Source organism: Mustela putorius, unplaced genomic scaffold (genome assembly GCF_011764305.1).
Source record: "Mustela putorius furo isolate JIRA1106 unplaced genomic scaffold, ASM1176430v1.1 tig00003845_pilon_pilon_pilon, whole genome shotgun sequence".
Lineage (NCBI taxonomy): Eukaryota > Metazoa > Chordata > Mammalia > Carnivora > Mustelidae > Mustela > Mustela putorius.
Window position 1 is genome coordinate 74,636,177 of NW_025421998.1, and position 22,746 is coordinate 74,658,922.

General features: G+C 43.0%; 1 protein-coding gene across 5 annotated transcripts in view; it reads right to left on the minus strand.

The window, feature by feature from the left end:
- Window positions 1–22,746, minus strand: part of CTTNBP2 (cortactin binding protein 2) — a 150,255-nt gene that overhangs the window by 15,266 nt on the left and 112,243 nt on the right. For all 5 annotated transcript variants that reach the window (XR_006601388.1, XM_013050944.2, XM_004741903.2 and 2 more), the window contains 4 exons: window positions 13,411–13,497; window positions 13,231–13,330; window positions 2,200–2,352; window positions 1,848–2,035 (listed from right to left, as the gene is read on the minus strand). Coding sequence is in view for 4 of the 5 variants with exons in the window: in XM_013050944.2 (XP_012906398.1) it covers window positions 1,848–2,035; window positions 2,200–2,352; window positions 13,231–13,330; window positions 13,411–13,497 (528 nt within the window). In the remaining variant the exon portion in view is untranslated. The remainder of the gene's footprint in view (window positions 1–1,847; window positions 2,036–2,199; window positions 2,353–13,230; window positions 13,331–13,410; window positions 13,498–22,746) is intronic.

The window sequence follows — 22,746 nt, forward strand, 5'->3', positions numbered from 1 at the left end:
ATGTGTACCAGTGAGTTGGATGTGGGGGAGGTCCATTTACCTGAAATAGTGTCAATCTACAGAACAAAACTGGGACTTTTCAGAGGATAACATGCAAATTCATGAGGCCTTCCACATTTTTCCCTTAGGTAAACTATGGGCTTTGGGTGATTACGATTTATCGATGTAGGTTCATCCATGGTGAAAAAAAAAATGTATCATTCTGGTAAGTCCTGCAGATTATGCGTGTAGGGAAGCAGGGGGTATATGGGAAATCTGGGTACCTTCCTCTCATTTTTAATGTAACCTAAAACTGCTCTTTAAGAAAATAAAGTTTTTAAGAAAAAAAAACTAGTATCCTTTGTGATTATTTATGTGGGTTTTTTTGTTTTGTTTTGTTTTTTTTTGGCAAAGAGACTTAAATATTAATGATAATACTAACGGAGGCATCAGTAGTTTGCAAAGCTATCCACCTATGACTGTCATTACATACATTTTTCCTACTGGTGAACATGACAGGATGGCCTAGCTTTGGTCAAAAGCATACATTTATGACCAGCCAATGGACTTTAACAGAGCTCGGGGTAGATGATTTCTCTGATTAGGAATTTCAGATACTAATTCACATCACTACTGGAAAGCATAGTTTACTGAAATACCAAAACCATTCCCACTCCCTATTCCTCTCCACTCTCCTCCCGTGATCCCGCACCCAAAACTGCACGCACATCCACATTCCCTAACACAATGGACACAGAATTTTGTTCAAGGACTTGGGGGAGCGCTTCCATCTTGGGAATGTAAGTCTAGCTACAATCTGGGGCAATGGGGTGGGTAGAGAACCAGTTCTGATTAATGAAACAGGCAAGGAAATTCTGTCTCTGAGAGTTTCAGAAAAAGATACTTTCTTCCCGGATAAGGACACTGAGAAGGCCAAAGCTCTCTTTCCCTGTAGTGGCGTCCGTGTTCCCACTTTTGAAAATGCTTGGGTGCAGGTGTGGTGTCTCAAGTCCTGCTGACAGCCTGCAACCTTGAGAGGAGCTCAGAACACTCCCCCAGACCCAGGAGCTGACATCATGGTGCTGAACAGATGTCAGCAACACCTCCCACTAGACAGGGATTATGGAAGGAAAACATGCCTTTTTGTCAAGTAGGTAACACAGTGGGTGTTGCGTTGTTTACAGCTCAAACTATTGTGATAGAAGATCCTGTCTCTTCCAAATGTGGCCAGTGGTGCTGGATTACGGGACAAAGTCTTACTAACTCAAGCTCTAATGTTTCCAGTCAGTCCTGATGCTCAGATCCTGACTCAACTTCAGAATATTAAATAGCAATGTACTAGGTTTAGTCAGCACCAATTTTGTTATTTGGGAGGATACAGAATATTTTATTCCAAAATAATCAGGAGTCATATTCGCTCTTGAAAATGTGTCAAAAGCTAAAGAATTTTAATTTTTCATGTGACTTTTTTATATTCACTCTAGCACAGAATAACAGTCACACATCAAAACTAGCTTGAGTGGATGGATAACATTTTGAAGGCCCCAAGGAAGCAGTAACTATTCTTAAAACAAGTGATCAGTTTTCTTAGATACCCTTCTACAGCATTTGGGACTTGGAGAGATTCCTTGAGAACAGTTAGTAACAGCAGTAAAACCTATTTGTTTTCCTTTTTTTTTTTTTTTTAAAATACTTAACATAGTCCAGGAACTGTGTCAAGTTTTATATGCGTTATCTTACTTAACTCTGGGATATCTGAAACTTGCCCTTGCTGAGGCCACATGGTCAGTAAGTGGTAGAACTCCAGCCCGCACCCCTGACACTAACACCCCCTCTCCTGGCAAGAAGCTGCAGCTGCAGTTCGTTACCTTGTTCATGACTTTCCTTCGTAAGAACCTCGGCAGCAGGCCCTGCATGGGCTCGCCGTCCCACCGCAGCTGAACCCAGCGGAAATGCTGCTGCACCAGCAAGTCAGAGCCCTGGAGACAGGCCTTGGCAATGGTTCCCATCAGAAAGCAGTTCTCGTGAAAGTAGTAACACTCAGATGTTCCATTTCCTAAAACAAACCAAATGGCCCAACCTCAGCAAGCCATACGATGAGACAGACAAAGTCAAATGAGCCTAAGGAAGAACATGAAGTACAACTCAGACTCTGGGCAACAGAATGCTGAGAATCCCACAGAGCCTTCCTTTTGGGCAAGCTCTTGCCACTCCCTTTACCTTTTTGCAAAATCCAGGGGCTTTCGGTGCTGCGATTTTCCAGAGGGGCCAGAAAGTCCCCCAGTAACTCAGACAATGAACATTTTTCCAAATTCTCTAAGACGATGATGACTTTCTTATTCATGGGAGACTGTTTCACGGGGATCAGACAAGCTGTGGTCAGAAACAAAATTTATATATACAATGGAATACTATACAGCCATCAAAAGAAATGAAATCTTGCCATTGAGACAACGTGGATGGAACTAGAGGGTATTATGCTAAGCAAAATAAGTCAATCAGAGAAAGAAAATTATATGATCTCCCTGAAATGAAGAATTTGAGAGGCAACATGAGGGGTTTGGGGGGTGGATAAGGAAAAAAAATGAAATAAGATGGGATTGGGAGGGAGAAAAACCACAAGAGACCCTCAGTCTCACAAAACAGAAGGTTGCTTGGTGGGCGGGGTAGGGTTAGGGTGGTGGGGTTATGGACACTGGGAAGGAAGGGTATGTGCTATGGTGAGTGCTGTGAAGTGTGTAAACCTGGCGATTCACAGACCTGTACCCTGGGGCTAATAATACATTATATGTTAATTTTAAAAAGTTAAAACAAAGCAAACAAAACAAAATTTAGTGATTAAAGCTTTCACAAAACCTGCTATGAGCTGGTTAAAAATCCAAGTCTGAAGATAGAAAGTGTTAGCGAAGATGTGACCTAATCAGAATGCTCTTTAACTGCTGATGAAGTAGGAGGACTCTGGAGAAGAGTCTGGCATCGGTTAATACAGTTCCAAGTGTACACATACGATGATCCACTACTGGTTTCACGACAGATCCCAATTAGGATCAACCCCGATTCCCGCTGACAGCAGAACAGATACACAGGAGTGTATTCATAGATTGGAGAGGACAGTGAACAAACGCCCACAATCCTCAACATGGACGGTCACAAACAATTCAGTAAGAAGCAAGTCGCAAAAGTACACACATAATATGATTTCAACACATAGAGTTCAAACACGGGCAATACTGAAGATAAAATTTAGGGATTCACAAGGGAGTAAAAGTAGTAAAGGGATTTAAAGGTAGTAAAATGATATAGAAAAGCAAAGAAATGGTTATCACAAAAGATGGACCAATGGTTTAGCTCTAGAAGGGTTTGTGAAGAGGGCACATGGCCACATTCTGGAAGTTGGGAATAATCTGTTTCTTGGCCTGGTTTGGTACTTACGTGGTTACTTTATTTAAAATTATTCACTGATCTATAAATATGGGTAGTATGTATTTTATGAATATATATTTCAAAATACAAAAGGTCAGAAACCCGTAAGTGACACTGAAATTACACCTACATGTAATATTCATAAATTACGAAGCTAGGACCTCAGAGAGAGAAGCAGATCCATCCTTTCATTTTACAGACCTCAGAGAGGTTAAAGAGGTTTGACTTGGGTTTCATGACGGTTGTGAGGAAGGACTAGGACTTTGGTTTTTTTTTTTTTTTTTCAAAGACTTATTTGTTTGAGAGAGTGGGTGTGCACATGCTCATGTGAGAGGGGGTGGGGGAGGGAGAATCATCTGGCAGACTCCATGGTGAGTGCGGAGCCCAGTGCAGGTGTCCACTTCACGACCCTGAGATCATGACCTGAGCTAAAATCAGGAGTTGGATGCTCAAATGATTGAGCCAGCCAGGCACCCCAGGACTTCTGAACCTTGCCTTAGTGATCCTCCTTATGAAAGGGGCATTAAATTGCCTACCGACCCAACACGAAAGATAGAAAATAAATGGAAGGTTGTGATTATATATAGGAATCAAGTAAGTCCATAGATGGAATGTACTTGAAACAGTGCTTAGCACCTACTGAGCACTCCAATGTTAACGCTATAGTTAAAGCATATTACTACTTCCCACATACCAGTGGATTATAACATTTTTAATTTTTAAGATTCTAAGGTGCCTCAGTCTTAGCCAAATTAACCTTGAGAAAAAGAGATCAATTTAAAATACATAAGCAATTTTTTCATGTAGTCCATTTCTCCCAAATATTCATTATAATAGATTATACGCTAGTCCCCCTTGTTACTCTAGACAAATGCATTTTCACTTTCAAAAGAACTCCTTGAACATTATAAATGAATCTCTTCTGAGACTGAAATAGCTTCTCTGCACACTGTGAAGCTTTAAAACTAGAACACTAGAAACAGTAACAGCCCCTCTGGATGCGGTCGTTTTGTGGGGGCGGTAACCAGCATCCACTTGTGCTCAGTCTCTTTCCACACGGATATTCGGTACACAGCGCTTCTCCGCATTCACCTGTTCTTTCAGAAACACACTGACTGTGTGTTGTTGTTCATTTCAACAATGATAAACCAACAAACCTTTTCTACGTGGTGATAAAAACCAGAGCGGGCTGAATGGCTCAAGCATCTGCTTTCCTATACCCAAGGACTAAAGGCCTCCATCCTTCCTGAATTTGTGTCGAGGGTACAGCTAGCTCCAGTGGCCTGAAGCCGCGGCTCCAGCCAGACTCTCCATAGGAACATGTATCTGCATTTCCACAACTGTTCATCCATGGCCCTCTTGCTGTATGCCCTAGGCTAAGTGCTGTGGCATACCAGAGGGGACTGGTTCTAACTGGGCGGGGTGTGTGTGTGTGGCATTTTAAAATGCATCTTTTTCAACGGATAGCATGTTCCGAGGCAGTCAGGAGAAGGCTTTCATTAGCAGAGAATGAAAACGGGGCAGGAAGAGACTAAGCCATCAGGTCAAGGTCAGAATAGATGCAAGAGGGCAGGACGGTGAGGTCAAAGCTGATAAAAAAGCTCCAGTCAGGGCTGGCTAGAAGCCTGGGGTGAAGTCACATCAGTGGCATGGGATCAAGCAGCCGCAGCTGTGGGCAGCGGTCCTGCAGCGACCATGTCCTCCCCCCGGGGCTGCAGGGAACCCTCCCCGGATGCGTCCCTAGATGTTCTGACTTCACTGCGCTGGGCTGGGCCACTGGCACCTTGCGTGCAGCCTGGGGTGAAACTTGAGGATATGCAGCCTCAGAACGCGGCCACAGATGACAGGTGGAAGAACTAGAATGTTGTGTCGGGAGGGAGAAACCACTGGCTCTGGGAAGCCATGCAAGTCTGAAAGGAGAAGGATAAACAGGATTGGATTTCAGCTTTGAGATCGCACTCTGGTGCCAAGAACGCCTTGAGAGGAAAGCCAAGGAAAACACACCTACAGGGGTCTGATTGCTGAGGTGAGTGCAGGAGGTAAGAGTCCAAGGCCAAGGTACAGATCAAAGGGGTTTGAGATGGAGTCAGGAGAGCTGAGGGGCTGGCCCTCTTGAGAGAGGTGCAGAGAGGAAATGTCAAGAGACAGTGCTGCTGTTCCCGCTGGAGAAGAGGCCGCACGGCTCGGGGAGGCCGAGCGCTCCTGAGAAGAGCACACGTGGGGCGCAGGCGTGGGGGATGGGTCCGGTCTCAGGGACTGGAGGAGGGACGCATCCTGTCGGAGAGGTCCAGCGGGTGGTGGGACCTGAGCACGGGAGCAACCGGGGAGAACTGAGGCTGGGGATAAAATGAATACGTTCACGGGAATGTCGGAGATCTTTTGAAAACCACTTAACGTTCTCTTAGGCCCACAAAAAAAGGGCTGTATGGCTCCTCCATTAATCACCCCTTAAACGGACAATCTGTGCCCTAGACAAAAAGGGGGTAGGGCTGCCGTTCAAAGCAGCTGGGTTGGGGTCCCCCTCGTCTTGGTTTATCCTGGTGTCCCATCAGGTACCAACCCAGGGTCAGGGAGACGGGGCTTCTCTGATGAAAAGCTTTGTCTTCAACAATGCCAGTCTCAGGACCTCCTTTACTAAGTCACACCGACTGCTCTAACTACTCAAGTTCAACACCCTAAACTAAGTTGGTCCAAAGGTAAATTTTTTTTTTTTAAAGATTTTATTTATTTATTTGACAGAGAGATATCAGAAGCAGATGGAGGCAGGCAGAGAGAGAGAGAGAGAAGCAGGCTCCCTGCTGAGCAGAGAGCCCGATACGGGACTCGATCCCAGGACCCCGAGATCATGACCTGAGCCGAAGGCAGCGGCCCAACCCACTGAGCCACCCAGGCGCCCGCAAAGGTAAATTTTATTTGCTCAACAGCATGTGCCTCCTTCAGATTATTTAGCGGAGTTTCAGGTCTAACCAAGCCCAGGAGCAGGAAATTTCCAGTCTGAAGGATGAACCAGCCTCTGCTCAGCTGCTACAGAGTTGAGAGAGGCTACACAACCCATGCGAGAGCTGGAGATTTCTACCAACGTCTTGCCAGAAAGTTAGTCATTTAGATTCCCTCGCCTTAGGCTACTTCGAAGCCCTATTTCTGAAATGAATGGACTCTTTTTGTCTGTTTTTGTTCCAACTTTATAGGCTGTGCCAGCCCCACTCCTCTCCTGCGGACCGATGGTCTTTATCAGACACTTCCTGGGCTGGGTTCAGGGCTACAGCCCAGTTTTGTATGACCTTGTATTCAAAGTTCTGGAGATTCAGTTCTAAAGCAACAGTCGATGGTTTCAAAATAATTAACCTACTACATTTATAGTTAAATCCTAACTTCTTTGTGTCCAAAGTGACCACAAGTCTGGATAATCTCCCCCCTGGGATAGAAAGCAGCCTGGCTTTTACAGTCCACTTAGAACAAGGCTGTGCAGGGATGACACCCTGAGTCCGGATAAGAAGCAAGGGACAAACCTTCCGAAAGCCTCAGTAATGTGGTGTCCAAGGAGCTAAACTGTTATGGGGACTCCAACTGCTGACTACGGTTATTATGGTAATTCTATCTTTATTACTTCCAAAAAGAAAAGTTCTCCCAAGGATTCAAAGTGTTACTTTAAAATACCAATCTAAGTATCCAAAAAAATTTTTTTTTTGCTGCTTATTGTCACATGTAATTTCAAAAAGTATCTGTCTTGCTGACCTAACTACATACCTTATCCTGAGGCAAAATCTGATCTAATTCTAATACACCTTCATAACGCCTTCACCGAGCAACAGGACCACATACTGTGACTACCTCTCACAAAAGGCAGCATGAAGGGGAAAATATTTTTCTGAATTTTATTTTAATTCTATTTTCTATTTTTCTATTTTCAAATAAACACAAAATAATGCTTGGTAATTTTTTTTTAATGTGTTCTTTTGTTCTACGTTCTTTTCTTCATGGGAACCTTTTATTTTAGTCTCCATATAAGTTTTAGAATTTTTTTTTTTTTTTTTTTTTTTTTTTTGAGCTAGAGCGAGCAGGGGGCAGGGGCAGAAGGAGAGGAAGACAGAGAACCTTAAGCAGACTCCACGCCAGTGCAGAGCCCTAAGCAGGGGCCACTGTCTCACAACTCTGTGATCACGACCTGAGCCAAAATCAAGAATTAGACGTTTAATGGACTACGCTACTCGTATGCCCTTAAACCTAATAATTCAAAATACATTTGCTACTTTTCCTTCTTAGATACTCTGCTCATGTCTTTCTTTTGTTCATTCTCTGTGACTCTCTCTGCTGGCTTTCTTCTGCAGTCATTGAGAGAAGCTCGTGAGGTGATCTATGTGCGTGCATAGTGGAAGCTCACAGTTCAACATCCTAGCCCAGCCTCTTCCAAGTAGTTTAAATCTCTTCCTGTGAAGCAAATAAGGTTAAAATCAGGAAATAAATGTACTCCTTACAAATCAGTATATGCCTCAATTATACTAATATAATTTGATCAATTTAATTTCTTGGTAAAAACGCAAGAGAAAAACTGACAAGTAATTCCTATTCCAACGTTATTCTAAAAACTGCAGTGGAAGAGCCTAGGAATATGCTTTTCCTCATCCAAATCTCTGCCTCCTCTACTCACGGCCCTTTGCCATCACCTCCTGACCAAAAGAACAGCCCCGGGGCGCCTGGGTGGCTCAGTGGGTTAAGCCTCTACCTTCGGCTCAGGTTATGATCCCAGGGGCCTGGGATCGAGTCCCGAATCGGGCTGTCTGCTCAGCAGGGAGCCTGCTTCTCCTCATCTCTCTCTCTGTCTGTCTCTCTGCCTATTTGTGATCTCTCTCTCTGTCAAATAAATAAATAAAATCTTAAAAAAAAAAAAACAAAAAAAACCCCAAAAGAACAGCCCCTGTTTTCGGGCCTTCTGCACTACAAAAGAGGTGACACCACACCCATCAATGACTCCTCCCATTGGCTCCCAGGAGGGGACCCTGCCCTGCTCAAAACCCTGGGGCCCCGCCTACTCTACCGAACATGCACTGTCTCCGTGATCTTTCCACTGGTCTCCAGTCAATAGCAGTGGGTCCTAGGGAGCTCCTAAAATGCACGGAATTTTAGGAGATGAGGATGGACAGCAGCAAGGGAAGATCAGGGGCCAGACCCTAAGCTTCGCCACATATGATCAGAGAACCGTAGTGTTTGTCCCATAGCCACTCGAGTATAACAGCCGGGAAAGGACAAGCGCAACTTTAAACTGTAGAATGAACCCCGTGAGCGCTGCGGAGGCTTGTGAGGGGCTGGCCGGAGGAAATAAGCAGCGTCAGGGACGAGACCTCCACAACGACAGGTAGAAGGGCAGCAGCAGGGAGGCGGAGAGGAGAGGCAGGACCAGATTCGCCAGAATTCTGCGCTGACGTGGCACCGAGAACAAGGCAAACTGAGGAATATGTATGACAACGCGCAGGGGCCTACCTTGGGCCACGGCATTCAAGGTCTCAGCAGATGAGGGCGCCTGGGTGGCTCAGATGGTTAAGCGTCTGCCTTTGGCTCAGGTCATGATCCCGGGGGTCTGGGGATCAAGCCCCCAGTCGGGCTCCCTGCTCAGCTGGGCCTGCTTCTCCCTCCCCTTCTCCCCCTCCCCCTCACTCATGCTGTCTCTAAATAAATTAATTAATTAAATCTTAAAAAAAAAAAAAAAGGCCTTAGCAGACAAACCTTCATTTGTGCCTTACCTTTGTTATTAAAAAGAGAAAAAAATGTATTTCACAATTATAAGCTACTGAGCTGAAGAGAGAATAAAACCCTGCCCCATTTACAGGTGATAGACCACTTCTTACATAACGAGGGTGGTTAAAATGGAGGCTTTTTTTTTTTTTTGCTTCAGTCTGTTCAAAAACTTCATTTTTAAACTCCAGATCACTCTATCTTTACGCCCTATCATCACCTACTCCACTGTCGAGTTTTGCGCCCTCTCCTCTTGCGTCCTCCTGCATGCACACTAAGCAGGCTCTTTCACTTGCGGACACCTGAAGAGGACATAGGACAAGCATTCCCTTTGTCTTTGCCTGTCTACTTCCTCTCTCAGGAGACTCACCCACTCATCAGCCAATAATTATGAGCTTTAAGTGTACCCAGAAAATTAGAAGAGTAAGGTACACGACCAGGCTTCACAGAGCTCACAGTGTGTGTGTGGGCCAAGGCCAAAGCTCAAATAATACCCTCACGGCCTTGACCTATAGTTAGGTGGGGCACAGTTATCAATAAAATCTGCTGATGTTCACCAGAGGAAGAAGTCCTATCTGGAGGGATCAGAGAAGCCTTCACTTGAGGTGTCCTTAGAGAATTTTAACAGGGGCTTTTTCTGTCATTTCCAGAAGGTCAAAAACCACATCTGTTTTATTCAGTACTGTACAGCATAATATTCTGTAAAGTACCTGCGAGGTTGGTAGTCACAGCATATGTGTGTGGGGGGGAGGGGCGTTGTGTATTTACTCTAGCATTCTTGAGGAGAGCTGTAGCATGAACTAAGACTCAGAGAGAAGAAAAGAAAAGGGCATGTAAAGAAGAAATAGCATATTCTGTTGGAGCACAGACATCTGTTTTAAAAGGGCCAGATATTCCAAAGTAGACATACGGATGGCCAACAAGTCCATGAAAAGATACATGACATCACTAATGATCAGGGAAATGTAAAACAAAACCACAATAGGGTATCACCTCACACCGGTCAGAAGGGTTATCGTCAGAAAGGCAATAGATAACAAGCTCTGGTAAGACTGAGGAGGAAAGGAAACCCTAGAGCACTGATGGCGGAAATATAAATTGGTCCATTTCCATACTATGTAAGATAGTATGGAGGTTCCTCAAAAAATTCAAAATGTCAGATTTTCCAGCAATCCCACTTCTGGGTATATATCCAAGGAAAACGAAACAAGAACCTCCAAGAGTAATCTGCACTCTCGTGTTCACTGCATCATTACTCAACGATAGCCAACAGACGGAAAGAACCTAAGTGTCTGTCAACAGATAACTGGAATATTTTTCACTCAGGGAGAAAGAAGAAAATCCTGCCATTCTCAACAACACGGTGCACCTTGAGGGCCTTACACTAACAGAATTAAGTCAGACAGAGAAAGACAAATACTGTATGATATCACTTATATGTGGAATCTGAAAAAGCCAAGCTTATGGAAACAGAGTAAAATGGTGGTTGGCAGCAACTTGGGGTATGGGTGAGGGAAATGGGGAGATATCAAAGGATACACAATTTCAGTTATACGATGAGTAAGTTCTGGGGATCTTAGGTCCCGCAGGGTGACTACAGTTAGCAATATTGTGTTATGTACTTGAAAGTTACTAAGAAAGTAGATCATAATTATTCTCAGCACAAGAGAAATTTTAATTGTGTGAGGTAATAGAGGTACTAGCTCATGTTATAGTAATTATTTTGCAATAAAGAAGTGTATCAAATCAACATGTTGTAAACCTTAAACTCATAATAGTATGTCTCAATAATATCTCAGTTTAAAACATACAGGGTCAGATAAACCCCTCAGGTGGGTCCTTTAACGGAAGGCCTGGTGTGGGTGATAGAGGAATGTATGGGGCAGGAATCACAGCTTTCAATGAAGGGTCTGACTGCCTGTGAAAGATGTTTGAGCAGGAGAAGCAGCAGGCACAGCAGCCATTCACAGGAAAATAGATGAGACATAGGAAAGGGGGCCCAAGGCAGGACAGTACCAACGGGATGGAGGAAGAAGGCGTGCTGGGACCCATCTGGCCTGTGACTATGGACTATGTGGGACCAAGACGAGGCGTCCATGAATGAGAGGATCGGGGAGTTCTATCCAGGCCTCATGTGGCTTTAAAAATCGAAATAACTGACAACACTGAAAGAAGAAAATCCTACATTTTCACATAAAAATGAATTTCTGACTTTTTAAATTTGTTTTTAAAGATTTTACTTATTTGGCAGAGAGAGAGAGACAGCTAGAGGGGGAATACAAGCAGGGGGAGTGGGAGAGGGAGAGAGAAGCAGGCCCCGCTGAGCAGGGTACCCAATGTGGGGCTCAATCCCAGGACCCTGGGATCACGACCTGAGCAGAAGGTAGACGCTTAATGACTGAGCCACCCAGGCGCCCCGGGATTTCTAACTTCTTAAAAGTCACAAGAGCACCTGACACTGGATCTCACTGCCATCAGCAGCTAGCTGCCATAGTGTTGAGCCGCCGTCCTCCGGTAGATGGAGATAGGGCCCCCCACTCCCCACCTCACCCATTAATGCGGCCTGTTTGCACTCTACACATTCAGGTTGTCAAGCCTGCTGAAAAGACCAGAGTTTCAAGTGGGACAGGCTGAGAGACTTGTGCCACTCACCAAATTGGGAAATAGGAAGAGGAACTCTTATGCTGCACACCCCACCCCCAAGTTTAGAAATGCTGTGCTGGTCACATCTGCATCCCTGTCGACCTGAGTCACTGCTTTCTTAGCTCTCTAAGCTTAGAGTGCAGAGCAGAATTCAGTCTATAATTGCTCTCTGCTCTGACAGAGTGAGAACAAAATAGTTCAGCTTCTTATTTGAGATGAAATAAGACTGAAAGTTGGAAAAACTGTAGTGGACCTGTGGGGATACAGAAATGGTGTGGGCGAGTTTCTAAGGGGCTGTGGCCGGCAGTGGTGTAGGGCAGGCTCGGTAGCAGTCTGAGTCCTGCTGGACCGTGTCCTTGCTGGGCATTCTTGGGTCAGGATGCTCCAACCTTCTGTGTGAAATGTTTTCATGTTTATAAATCAGGGTGCTTACAATAGGGCCTACCAGAGTCAGAGCTAAATAAATGTTAGTGATTATTAGTAATAGCCGCAGGGAAAACAGCTTTCTGCCGCTGACTTCCACTAGTTTCTGAACAAAGGCTGACCCATGCACCACAGTAATATTCAGATTCTGGTGGGATCTTCCTGTCCTTAAAATGTGCGTCTAGGGGCCCCTGGTGGCTCAGTCATTAAGCATCTGCCTTCTGTTTAGGTCATCATCCCAGGGTCCAGGGATTGAGCCCTACATGGGGCTCCCTGCTCAACAGGAAGCCTGCTTCTCCCTATCCCACTCCCCCTGCTTGTGTTCCCTCTCTCACTGTGTTTATTTGACAGGAAGAGACAATCTTTAAAAAGAAAAAAAAAAGCTATATTAATAAACAAATTAATCCTGATTCTTCCACTCTTTGTTCTGGCAAGATACCGAGCCTCCCTGTGTCAGCTTCCCCATGTTGGAACAGACATGACACCCACCTGCACAGGGCTGTAGTTGACATTATAGGAGTTTGTTAATGTGTGCAACGTGTTTAGCACACGTGTGCAACATGTTAACCGCTCCATGATGCACCAAGGGTTAAGTGGAGGAAGTTCATGTCAGGTTTTTCAAGAAGGGGTGCTTTGGTTGTAGCGAGTTTATAAATACTTCACTAAATATCTATCTACTCTTTATGATCATCATGCAATTCTAAACAGCATCAGTGACAGAATACTTAGTCCTGCTAGGATGGCTGGTGACTCCCATCACGTGCTCCCTTAGTATCCCTCTGGTACCCGTTACATAGTACGCAAGTTACAAGTAAAAGATGGGGGGGCACAGGATGAACAATAAATGCAATCACAGATACACGAAAATACTTTTTTTGCAAGTGTTCAGCTTGCATTTTCATCCCTGGGGTGTTAAATTCTTAAAAGTCATGTTAAATTTACCCTCCAGAAAGAAAGCTTATTTCCTTTCAAAGGCATCACTGAAGATCATGCCCTTAGGTTACGAAATTCAGTTTGCTGGAATGGTCTTACCACTACTGATGAACAGGTCTCCTAGCTGTTCCTTGGAGAAACCAGCATCCACTTTGGCTCTCACTATTTCACACGTGAATCCTGCAGCCATCTGTCTGTGCTGTGATAAGAAATCAGGGATTAGTTCTACATGCTTTCAAAATTTTCTGAGAAAAGGAGATGTACACAGGTAGTGGCTACCTTCATGCAGAGAGCAAGCTGATGTGCTACGTAGTCTTGCAAGCTTCCTTCTGGGCCATGGAAAATGACATTATGGTATTGCTCGACCTATGAATAAACCAAGAGGTAATGTGAAGAAGAGAGAGAGAGAGAGAGAAAAAAAGTGATCCCCAAGTAGAAATTTCCCTTTCGGATAGTCCTCAGTCTTTGAAAACATTGAAAATAGTATTTTCAGGGTTAACTTTATCCACTGGGCACTTGAAGTCTTTCATTTTAAGATGAAATACTGGCAGATATAGTCTTTATAAACTTATATAGTATTTTGTGTAGTATTTATTTATAGGAAGAGCTGACACTTAAGGAGCACACTCTTTCTTCCCTGTATCTTCCACACTGAGGTTCAGTATGCAGGCTAGGAACATGGTTCTTAGTATATTTTGTCCCTTGCAAATGTTTTTCTTTATTATCTCTTGCAGATGCTCTCTAGTTTGAGTTTCCCCTATGTTTATTTTACTTTTGAGTGGTATTTAGAATAGCAATGAATTACATTATTTCAATGTATTCTGGAAAATACAACAAAACAATGAAGTAGAATACAAAACACTGATAGTCTCAGCACTGAGAAGCAACCACTGTAAATACACTTATGCTTCCCTTCATAGGCTCAGCAATCAGACAACAAAAAGAAATAAATGGTATCCAAATTGGCAGGGAAGAAATCAAATTTTCGCTCTTCACAGATGACATGATACTTTATATAGAAAACCTGAAAGACTCACCAAAAAATTGCTAGATTGGATACATGAATTCAGCAAAGTCGCAGGATATAAAATCAATGTACAAAAATCTGTGGCATTTCTATACACCAATAACAAAGCAGCAAAAAGAGAAACCAACCAATCAACCATGTACAATTGTACCAAAAATCACAAGATATCTAAACCTAACGAAAGGGGCAAAAGATCTCTACTTGGAAAGCTAGAGAACGCTTATGAAAGAAACTGAAGATGACCCAAAGAAATGGGAAAACATTCCATGCTCATGGATTAGAAGAACAAATATTGTTAAAATGTCTATACTACCCAAAGCAATCTACACATTCAATGCAATCCTTATCAAAATAACACGAGCATTTTTCAGAGCTAGAACAAACAATTCTAAAATTTTTATGGAACCAGAAAAGACCCCGAAAAGCCAAAGTAATGTTGAAAAAGAGAAAGCTGGAGGCACCACAATTCCAGACTTCAAACTCTATTACAAAGTTGTAATCATCAAGACAGTACAGTACTGGTACAAAAACACACACAGATTGATGGAACAGAATAGAGAGCCCAGAAATGACCTTCAACTACATGGTTAACCTAGCTTCAACAAAGCAGGAAGGACTATTCAATGGAAAAAGGACAGTCTCTTCAACAAACAGTGTTGGGAAAACTGGACAGCCACATGCAGGAGAATGAAACTGGACCACCTTACACCAGACACAAAAACAGATTCAAAATGGATGAAAGACCTGAATGTGAGACAGGAAACCATCAAAATCCTAGAGAAGAACACAGGCAGCAACCTCTCTGACCCAGGCCATAGCAACTTCTTCCTAGACATGTTTTGGAGGAAAGGAAAACCAAAGCAAAAATGAACTGCTGGGACTTCTTCAAAATAAAAGCTTCTGAACAAGGGAAACAATCAACAAAACTAAAAGGTAGCCTATGAATTGGGAGAAGATATTTGCAAATAACACATCAGATAAAGGGCTGGTATCCAAAATCTATAAAGAACTTATCAAAACCAACACCCCCAAAATAAATAATCCAGTTAAGAAATGGGCAGAAGACATGAAGAGACATTTCTCCAAAGAAGACATACAAAAGGCTAACAGATGCATGAAAAAAATGTTCAACATCACTCATCATCATGGAACTACAAATCAAAACCACAATAAGATACCATCTCACACCTGTCAGAATGGCTAAAATTAACAAGTCAGGAAACAAGAGATGTTGGCAAGGATGTGGAGAAAGGGGATCCCTCTTACACTGTTGGTGGGAATCCAAACCGATGCAGCCACTCTGGAAAACAGTATGGAGGTTCCTCAAAAAGTTAAAACTAAACCTACCCTATGATCCAGCAACTGCACTACTGGGTATGTGACCAAACGATACAAAAATACTGATCTGAAGGGGCACATGCACTGATTGAAAGGGCCCATGGGCAGAGCCTAAATGTCCATCGACTGATGAAAGGTTAAAAAAAAAAAATGTGGGATATACACACTATGGAATATTACTCAGCTGTCAAAAAAACCGAAATCTTGCCATTTGCAATGACACAGATAGAATTAGAGTGTATTATGCTAAGTGAAATAAGTCAGTCAGAGGAAGACAAATACCGCATGCTTTCACTCATACATGGAATTTAAAATACAAAATAGATGAACATAGGGGAAGGGAAGAGAAAAATAAGACAAAAACAGAGAGGGAGGCAAACCGTATGAGACTCTTAACTACAGAGAAGCAACTGGAGGTTGCTGGAGGGGCGGTGGATGGAGGGCGGGTGAAATGAGCAATGGGCATTAAGAAGGGCACGCATTACGATGAGCACTGGGTGTCATATGTAAGTGATCAATCACTAAATTCTACTCCTGAAATCAATACTACACTCTATGTTAACTACCTTGAATTTAAATGAAATATTGGAAGAAGAAAAAAAGAAAAAGTACTTTATGCTTTCTTGAGCTTTTTTCTCTGTATAGTGGATATGTGTATGAATATGTATATTTATGTATTTTTTTAGAGGGCTATAGGAGTGTAATCTCTTTACAGATGTTGCATATCAGAGAATATCTTGACTTCTTACATAAAAGACATCTTCATGGATGTAAGATTACCGGGTCAACTAAGTATGTTGTCCCATTCTGGAATTCGGTGTTTCAAAGAAACCTGGGTAGAGACTGATCAATTTTACCCTTGTAAAAAAGAGAAACTGTCTGGACGCCTACACTATTTTTTTTTTTTTTTAAACACCTTTCTCCCTCACATGTGAGGGTACCTTGCCTGCGAACATGTGGAGATGCAGCACGCCCTGGGATGGAAAGTCAGTCACCATCTGCCTGGGGCAAAGTCCGTGAGTGATGTGTGGAGGGTGCTGTGGAGGGGAGAGTCATGCCCCCCACCTCTGTCATCCCGGGGCTGAGCTCCCACTCCCAACCTACATGCCTGGGAGCAGCTTTCTTCTTGGAAAGATCTTACAGAAGACATCTGTACGGGTGAAGTGGCATCCTAACCAGTACACGTGATGTAGCTCATGTGTCCAGCTTGAGTTACCCAGACTGAGAGAAACATTAAACATGAAAGGGTCTGTTCAAGTCTAAGGACATCTATGTTGCTCTCTTGTGCTCTGATGAGCTTGTCCCTTTGAAATCCCAGGGGAAGGCCACATCCCTGAGGGTGGCTGGGATAGACCTAGTGAAGAACAGGCCACCGGTCCATCATTACAGGAAAGATGACGATTCTGGGATATGGAAAGCTGAGGGAAAGCTGTTAGCATGGAAGGAAGAGGGAGCTCCTACTTTTCCTGGGGCCTAAATTTAGGGCTTGAGCTTTGGCCTCTAAAGAGACAAAGACATGCTGAGAGTTAACTCCTGGAAAACAGGAAAACCAGGCTTGACCACTGGGTGTCAGACCATGAGCTAAAAAGGGAAGTGGTTTTTGTTTTGTTTTGTTTAAGATTTATTTATTTGACAGACAGAGAGATCACAAGTAGGCAGAGAGGCAGGCAGAGAGAGAGGGGGAAGCAGGCTCCCCACCCAGTAGAGAGCCTGATGTGGGGCTAGATCTAGGACCCTGAGATCACCACTTGAGCTGAAGGCAGAGGTTTAACCCACTGAGCCACCCAGGTGCCCCAAGGGAAGTGGTCCTTGAAGGGGACCACTACTGTGGGACTTGGGACTGGGTTTTAGGCTCTGAAAGACAACAGACCAGTGATTTTCTCTCAATACAAGTATTATTCCACTACTGTTAAGCCTTCACTACAGCTGGATTCCCCTGGGGCTAGAGCAGCATGAGGAAAATGATACACCTGAAGGAAACAGTACAGTGGCTCCAGCTGCCCAGGGAACAGCATCCCAAAGCCACAGGATGAAGTCAGCATGGCCTGGGCTGTCTTCTATGGTTCTGGGCGTCTGTGAGACAAGCAATGGTAGATGTGCCAGCAAGGACCAAGACTGGGACAGGGACTGTACTTAAAATTTTAAAAAGTTACACAGATTTGTCCAGTTGTGACCTCTTTCTCCCAGTCTTAAATGGGACAGGATAAATTCTTTCAATCCACAGTCAGAACGTTTTTTGGCTTAGAAATTTTTTCTTCCATTATGGTCTTGGTAATTTCTCCTCTTCTAATTCTCTTTATTTTGAAGGAAGACCAATACTGCTTACATTCCTTCTATGTCACTGGAGAAGGTATCTGTCTCCTCATCATTATCGTAACTCTTGTCCTTTGCTTCTGTTTCGGGGCAAGGGCCTTAAGTTAGTCTTTCACAGCGCTGAAGAGAATCATCATCATCTCCCTTCCGCTCTTTACTGTCTAAGTACAAGTTCAATGATGTCATTGCATTTTCAGTTCTTAGAGTTTCTTACCTCACGCACCTCCTTGCCAACACTTCCGCTTTAATCTTAGCCTCTCTCTACCATGGCTTTCTTGCCCTGCTTTCACGGTTGATCTTGCATTCTCTAGAGAAAGGACATCATTTTCTAAATTCTTTTCCATTTTGTGTCATACTTTTAAGGTGTTATCCTTCTGAGTTTTCAGAACCATAACTTCATTCTGAGCCGCACTGTTCTTCCACAGGTATAATGTTGTTGACTTGTTAGTATTTATGTTCTGTTAAACTACAGAGTTCACAGTAAAGCAGGCTGTGTGAACGGTCATTGGCTTCACTCGCTCTTCGCTAATTTTTCAGCTGAACTCCACCTTAGGTCACAGCTGGATGGGGGGCGGCTGCCTGTGCTTGAGGGTTCCATTCCCAGACCGGGCCATGGCTGCCACCGGCTGACCCTGGGTGGTCCACCGAGGCAGATGAATGTGTGAGGTACGCTGCAGTCCCAGGAAGCAGGGCACTGCAGCAGCCATCCTGCAGGAGGTGCTTCTGGGACACACTCCCAGACAGAGCAGCCTCACCAGTGCCTGACCACCAACTTCCTGCTCAGGTATTTCCAGCTCTGGTCTCTGAATGAATGCAGAAGGACCTATCTTGACAGGAGACAGAGGAGGTGGTCACGGATCTGTCAAAAGCACAAGCCATGCGGTAGGTATATGCCTCCAATTTTCTAACTTCTATCAACCTTGCCTTTTTGAATCATTACTATGATGGTAGGAGGAAAATAATAAAAGTGCTCTCCTATCTAATTTCAGGTAGGCCTCAAATAAGTGGGTTTAATACTCTCTTACACCTAAAGGTACTGGAAAAATTTTCCCGATTCTTGCCAAAGGAAGACCTCAGTTCTATTTTCCTCTGTTACTGTTACTTTTCAAAAGCACTTGAGTGGGAAATTTTGCTGGGTACCGCAGGCCCAGTGCAATTTTTAACCAGAAGTTAGTACTCTCCAAATTAATCCCAAACTGCCATGAGTTATTGAGTAGAAATGCTCTACAAGGAATGGATTGTTTCATACCAGTGAAACAGGATACAGATTTTCAAGATTTACTGAATATTCTACCCCTGAGATTTTCAACTAGGACTGCTATTTAATCTTGTCTCATTTCTGAAAACAAGAGCGCTCTATTCATTACAGCTCTCCTGTCAAACTGCCTACACTATCTTCAGATTGATTTTGGAATCACGTAACACCAAGAGACCCAATCTCATAGATAAGCTGTCTTCAATTTCAACAGCTCATTTGTTCTCAGATTCTAGGTTCTTACAAAATACAGACAGGAAATATTCCATTTGAAATTTCCTTGAAAAGGCCATTCACTAGCAGTAAGCATTTTGGTTAACATAGTCTAATATCCTTTCTGTAATAAGGAAAAATATAAAAAAAGAAATAAATGGAAAAACAAATGCACAGACTTCCAGATCATTCTTACATTCTAATACATGCATTTCATTAGGTTTTTCCTCACTTCAGATATTATCGATTTTTTGGTAATGGTATTTTGTTCTATCTCATCTAATGGTATAGTTGTGTTGGTTACCATTTAAGATCTGAACAACAACAAAGTAATTACCAGGAGCCCATTGCTCTACGGAGACTGGGGAAAACATACAAAGCTATGCAAAGAAAACACATTTAACTTCTCTGGCTAAAAAATTACATTTCCCCAAAGAGCAAGATCTGAGGTATTATGAACACACACGCTTCATGGTGCCAGCAGAGGGCTCTAAAGATAGGAAGATAGGCAGGCAGACAAGATTGGGGGTGGAGGGGGTGGTAAGTAAATATTTTAATTGTTTTGAAAGGAGATCTGCTCTTTAATAAGAAAATCAAAACCCAACTTCCGGAAGGTGAGTTAGACTCACTACAATTACTCCTAAGTGCGCGTTTACAGTGGAACATTTTTGCTTATTACTGAAGGGACACTGGCCTTATTATCACAATCGGTACCAATCCCTTTTATTCTGGCGTCTCCACAGCCCATTCAGGAAGTTCTTATCACATGTCAATTAGTGCTTTGTGACGCAAATGAATTCTGGATTAAATGGAAACAATGACCTCCACAAAGGCCCATCCATCCTTTGATTGTTTTCCTCCCCACAGTGTCTTGCTGCTGTGTCCACCGTAGTCAACTGGCCACCTGCGCTGTGTTTTCAGACTTGGGGCACTGTTTTAAAACAATAAACCTCAACTTCTCTCAGAAGTTCACTTGTCAGAGTCTTGAGGGAACGCTTCTACTGTTGAGACCTGGTTTTAGGCAGGGTTCTGCTAAGATGCTGAACTCAAAAAGGAATAAAAAATAAAAGGTTTTTACTGAGCCAATAAATCTGAGATGGCTGTAGCTCCCAGGGTGATGATGGCTTTAGAACTAGGGCCTTCATTCTGACCTCTTCTACTGATTTTAAAGAATTTAAGTAAGATGTTAGAGCCACAAACCACACAGTTCCTGCCAACTGATTCATATACAATCCCCCAAAACATTATGGGCACATCCGGCATCTGGGCGACAAAAAAGCTGGAGTCCTTCATGGTAGAGAGGGTTTTGGCCATATGCCGAGCTCCCTCTTTATAGAAATAGGTATAAAAGAAAAATGGGAATTTAAGAGAAAATAAAGTTCATAGAGACACACCACAAGTTTTTTTTTTTTTAAATTAGCTTACTGAAACTTGAAAAAGCCAACCTTGGACTTGGTTATGAACTTCACATAAAGACAGGTCCTCATTTAGTAACACAGACATATGAATTTGGTATTGTAGTTATTAAAAAAAAGACAAAACCCCAAAAAACAAACAACTATAAGATATATAACTTTGGATCTAACCTCTCCCTTGTCAGCCATTCTCCACCACGCATGAACTCTTCCTGCTCCAGACCTCCCCTGGGCTAACACTTGCCCTGTTGCCCAGAATCTTCTTCCACTATTCCATGGAAGCCAAAAGATTCACTGGTGTTGGAGCCACACTTTGTCATACCAGGGAATTGGCTTCTTCCTTCTGCTAGGACTTTACCCACAATTACCCCTCCATGCCCAACAGAGATCAGCCTAGAACCAGCCAGCCACCTGCTAATGGAGTTGATGGAGATGTGTGGCCTTAGATACATAACCACCATCATTTACAATACTATTTTTATGGGAACATGGCAAATTATTCTGGGACTCTATGAAGAGCAGGTGGAATTTTCTAGTCGTGATTCTTGATGGTTAGTGTAGCACATAGTGGGGTAGCTATATGACTACCAGGCTGGGGAAATCTCAAGAATTATGTCCTAGGGGATTCAGAGTCCTTTTTTTTTTTTAAGATTTTATTTATTTAGGGGTGCCTGGGTGGCTCAGTGGGTTAAGCCTCTGCCTTCAGCTCAGGTCATGATCCCAGGGTCCTGGGATCGAGTCCCACATCGGGCTCTCTGTTCGGCAGGGAGACTGTTTCTTCCTCTCTCTCTTTCAGCCTGCCTCTCTGCCTACTTGTGATGTCTGTCAAATAAATAAATAAAATCTTAAAAAAAAAAAAGATTTTATTTATTTGACAGATAGAGATCATAAGTAGGCAGAGAGAGAGAGGAGGAAGAAGGCTCCCCACTGAGCAGAGAGACTGATGCAGGGCTGGATCCCAGGACCCTGGGATCATGACCTGAGCCAAAGGCAGAGGCTTTAACTCACTAGCCACCCAGGCGCCCCCAGAGTCCTATATTTTAAAGTAGTGTTCAGTTGATGATGATGTATTTAAGTATTTCTCTAATAATTACTCATAGTCACTGAAGTATTAAAAAAGAAGTTTGCAAATAGCTAATTAAAACTGCAATTGGCTAATTAAAATCTGAGTTAAAGCACAAAGTTCAGCTTTTATAATGAATTATTAGCAAATCAAAACTCAATCACATTAAATGTTTCCTTATTAACTGTCAGAATGGACATTTAAGATTTGTATTATTTTAATTATGCAGTGGAAGTACTAAAAAATAACACCACTAAAAAAAGAAACAAATCTGACTTAAAGTCTTCAATTCATGTGGCTTTCTGCATAAGGGCTTTAACATATGCATTCTATGTAATACATTTACATCTACAGTTAAACTGGTTATTATGATTCGTTCTTAACCAATAGGTTAATAACTAGAATAAACTATTATTACATGCGCGAGAATGGAAGACAGACTCGGTGCAACTCCTTAGGTTCTACCACTTGCTTGCTGCAAACCTTGGACAAAGTACCTTCAGTCTTGGTTTATTCACCTGTAAAATGGGGGTAACTGATAAAACTACGTACCCTCATGGAATGATTCAATGAAACAATCTATAGATCTTACAACAGAGCTTAGCACATAATAAATACTCAATAAAGTCAGATATTACTAGGTTTGCATGTTGTACAGATTTTCAACAATTCAAAGACCGATCAATGTGCCTACAGTTACTGTGGCACTGGGTGGCTAGGTTACTCTCCAGCTCAAACCCTACCAGTGGCTTAATAAAATCCCAAGTTCTTGCAATGATCCCGAGTGATCTAGCTTCTCATCTCTCAGACCTCATTGCCAGCATAGACACTTTCGTACCTGCTGTTCCATCTGCTTCCAAGACCCTTCATAAAGCTGCCATCTTCACCTCATTTAGTTTTCTGTCTCTACGTCTCTATAGAAAGGTCTTTGCTAACAACTCCACCCAAAAGTTCTTTCTGCCACCCGTCCCACATGTTCTTTCTCTCCTTA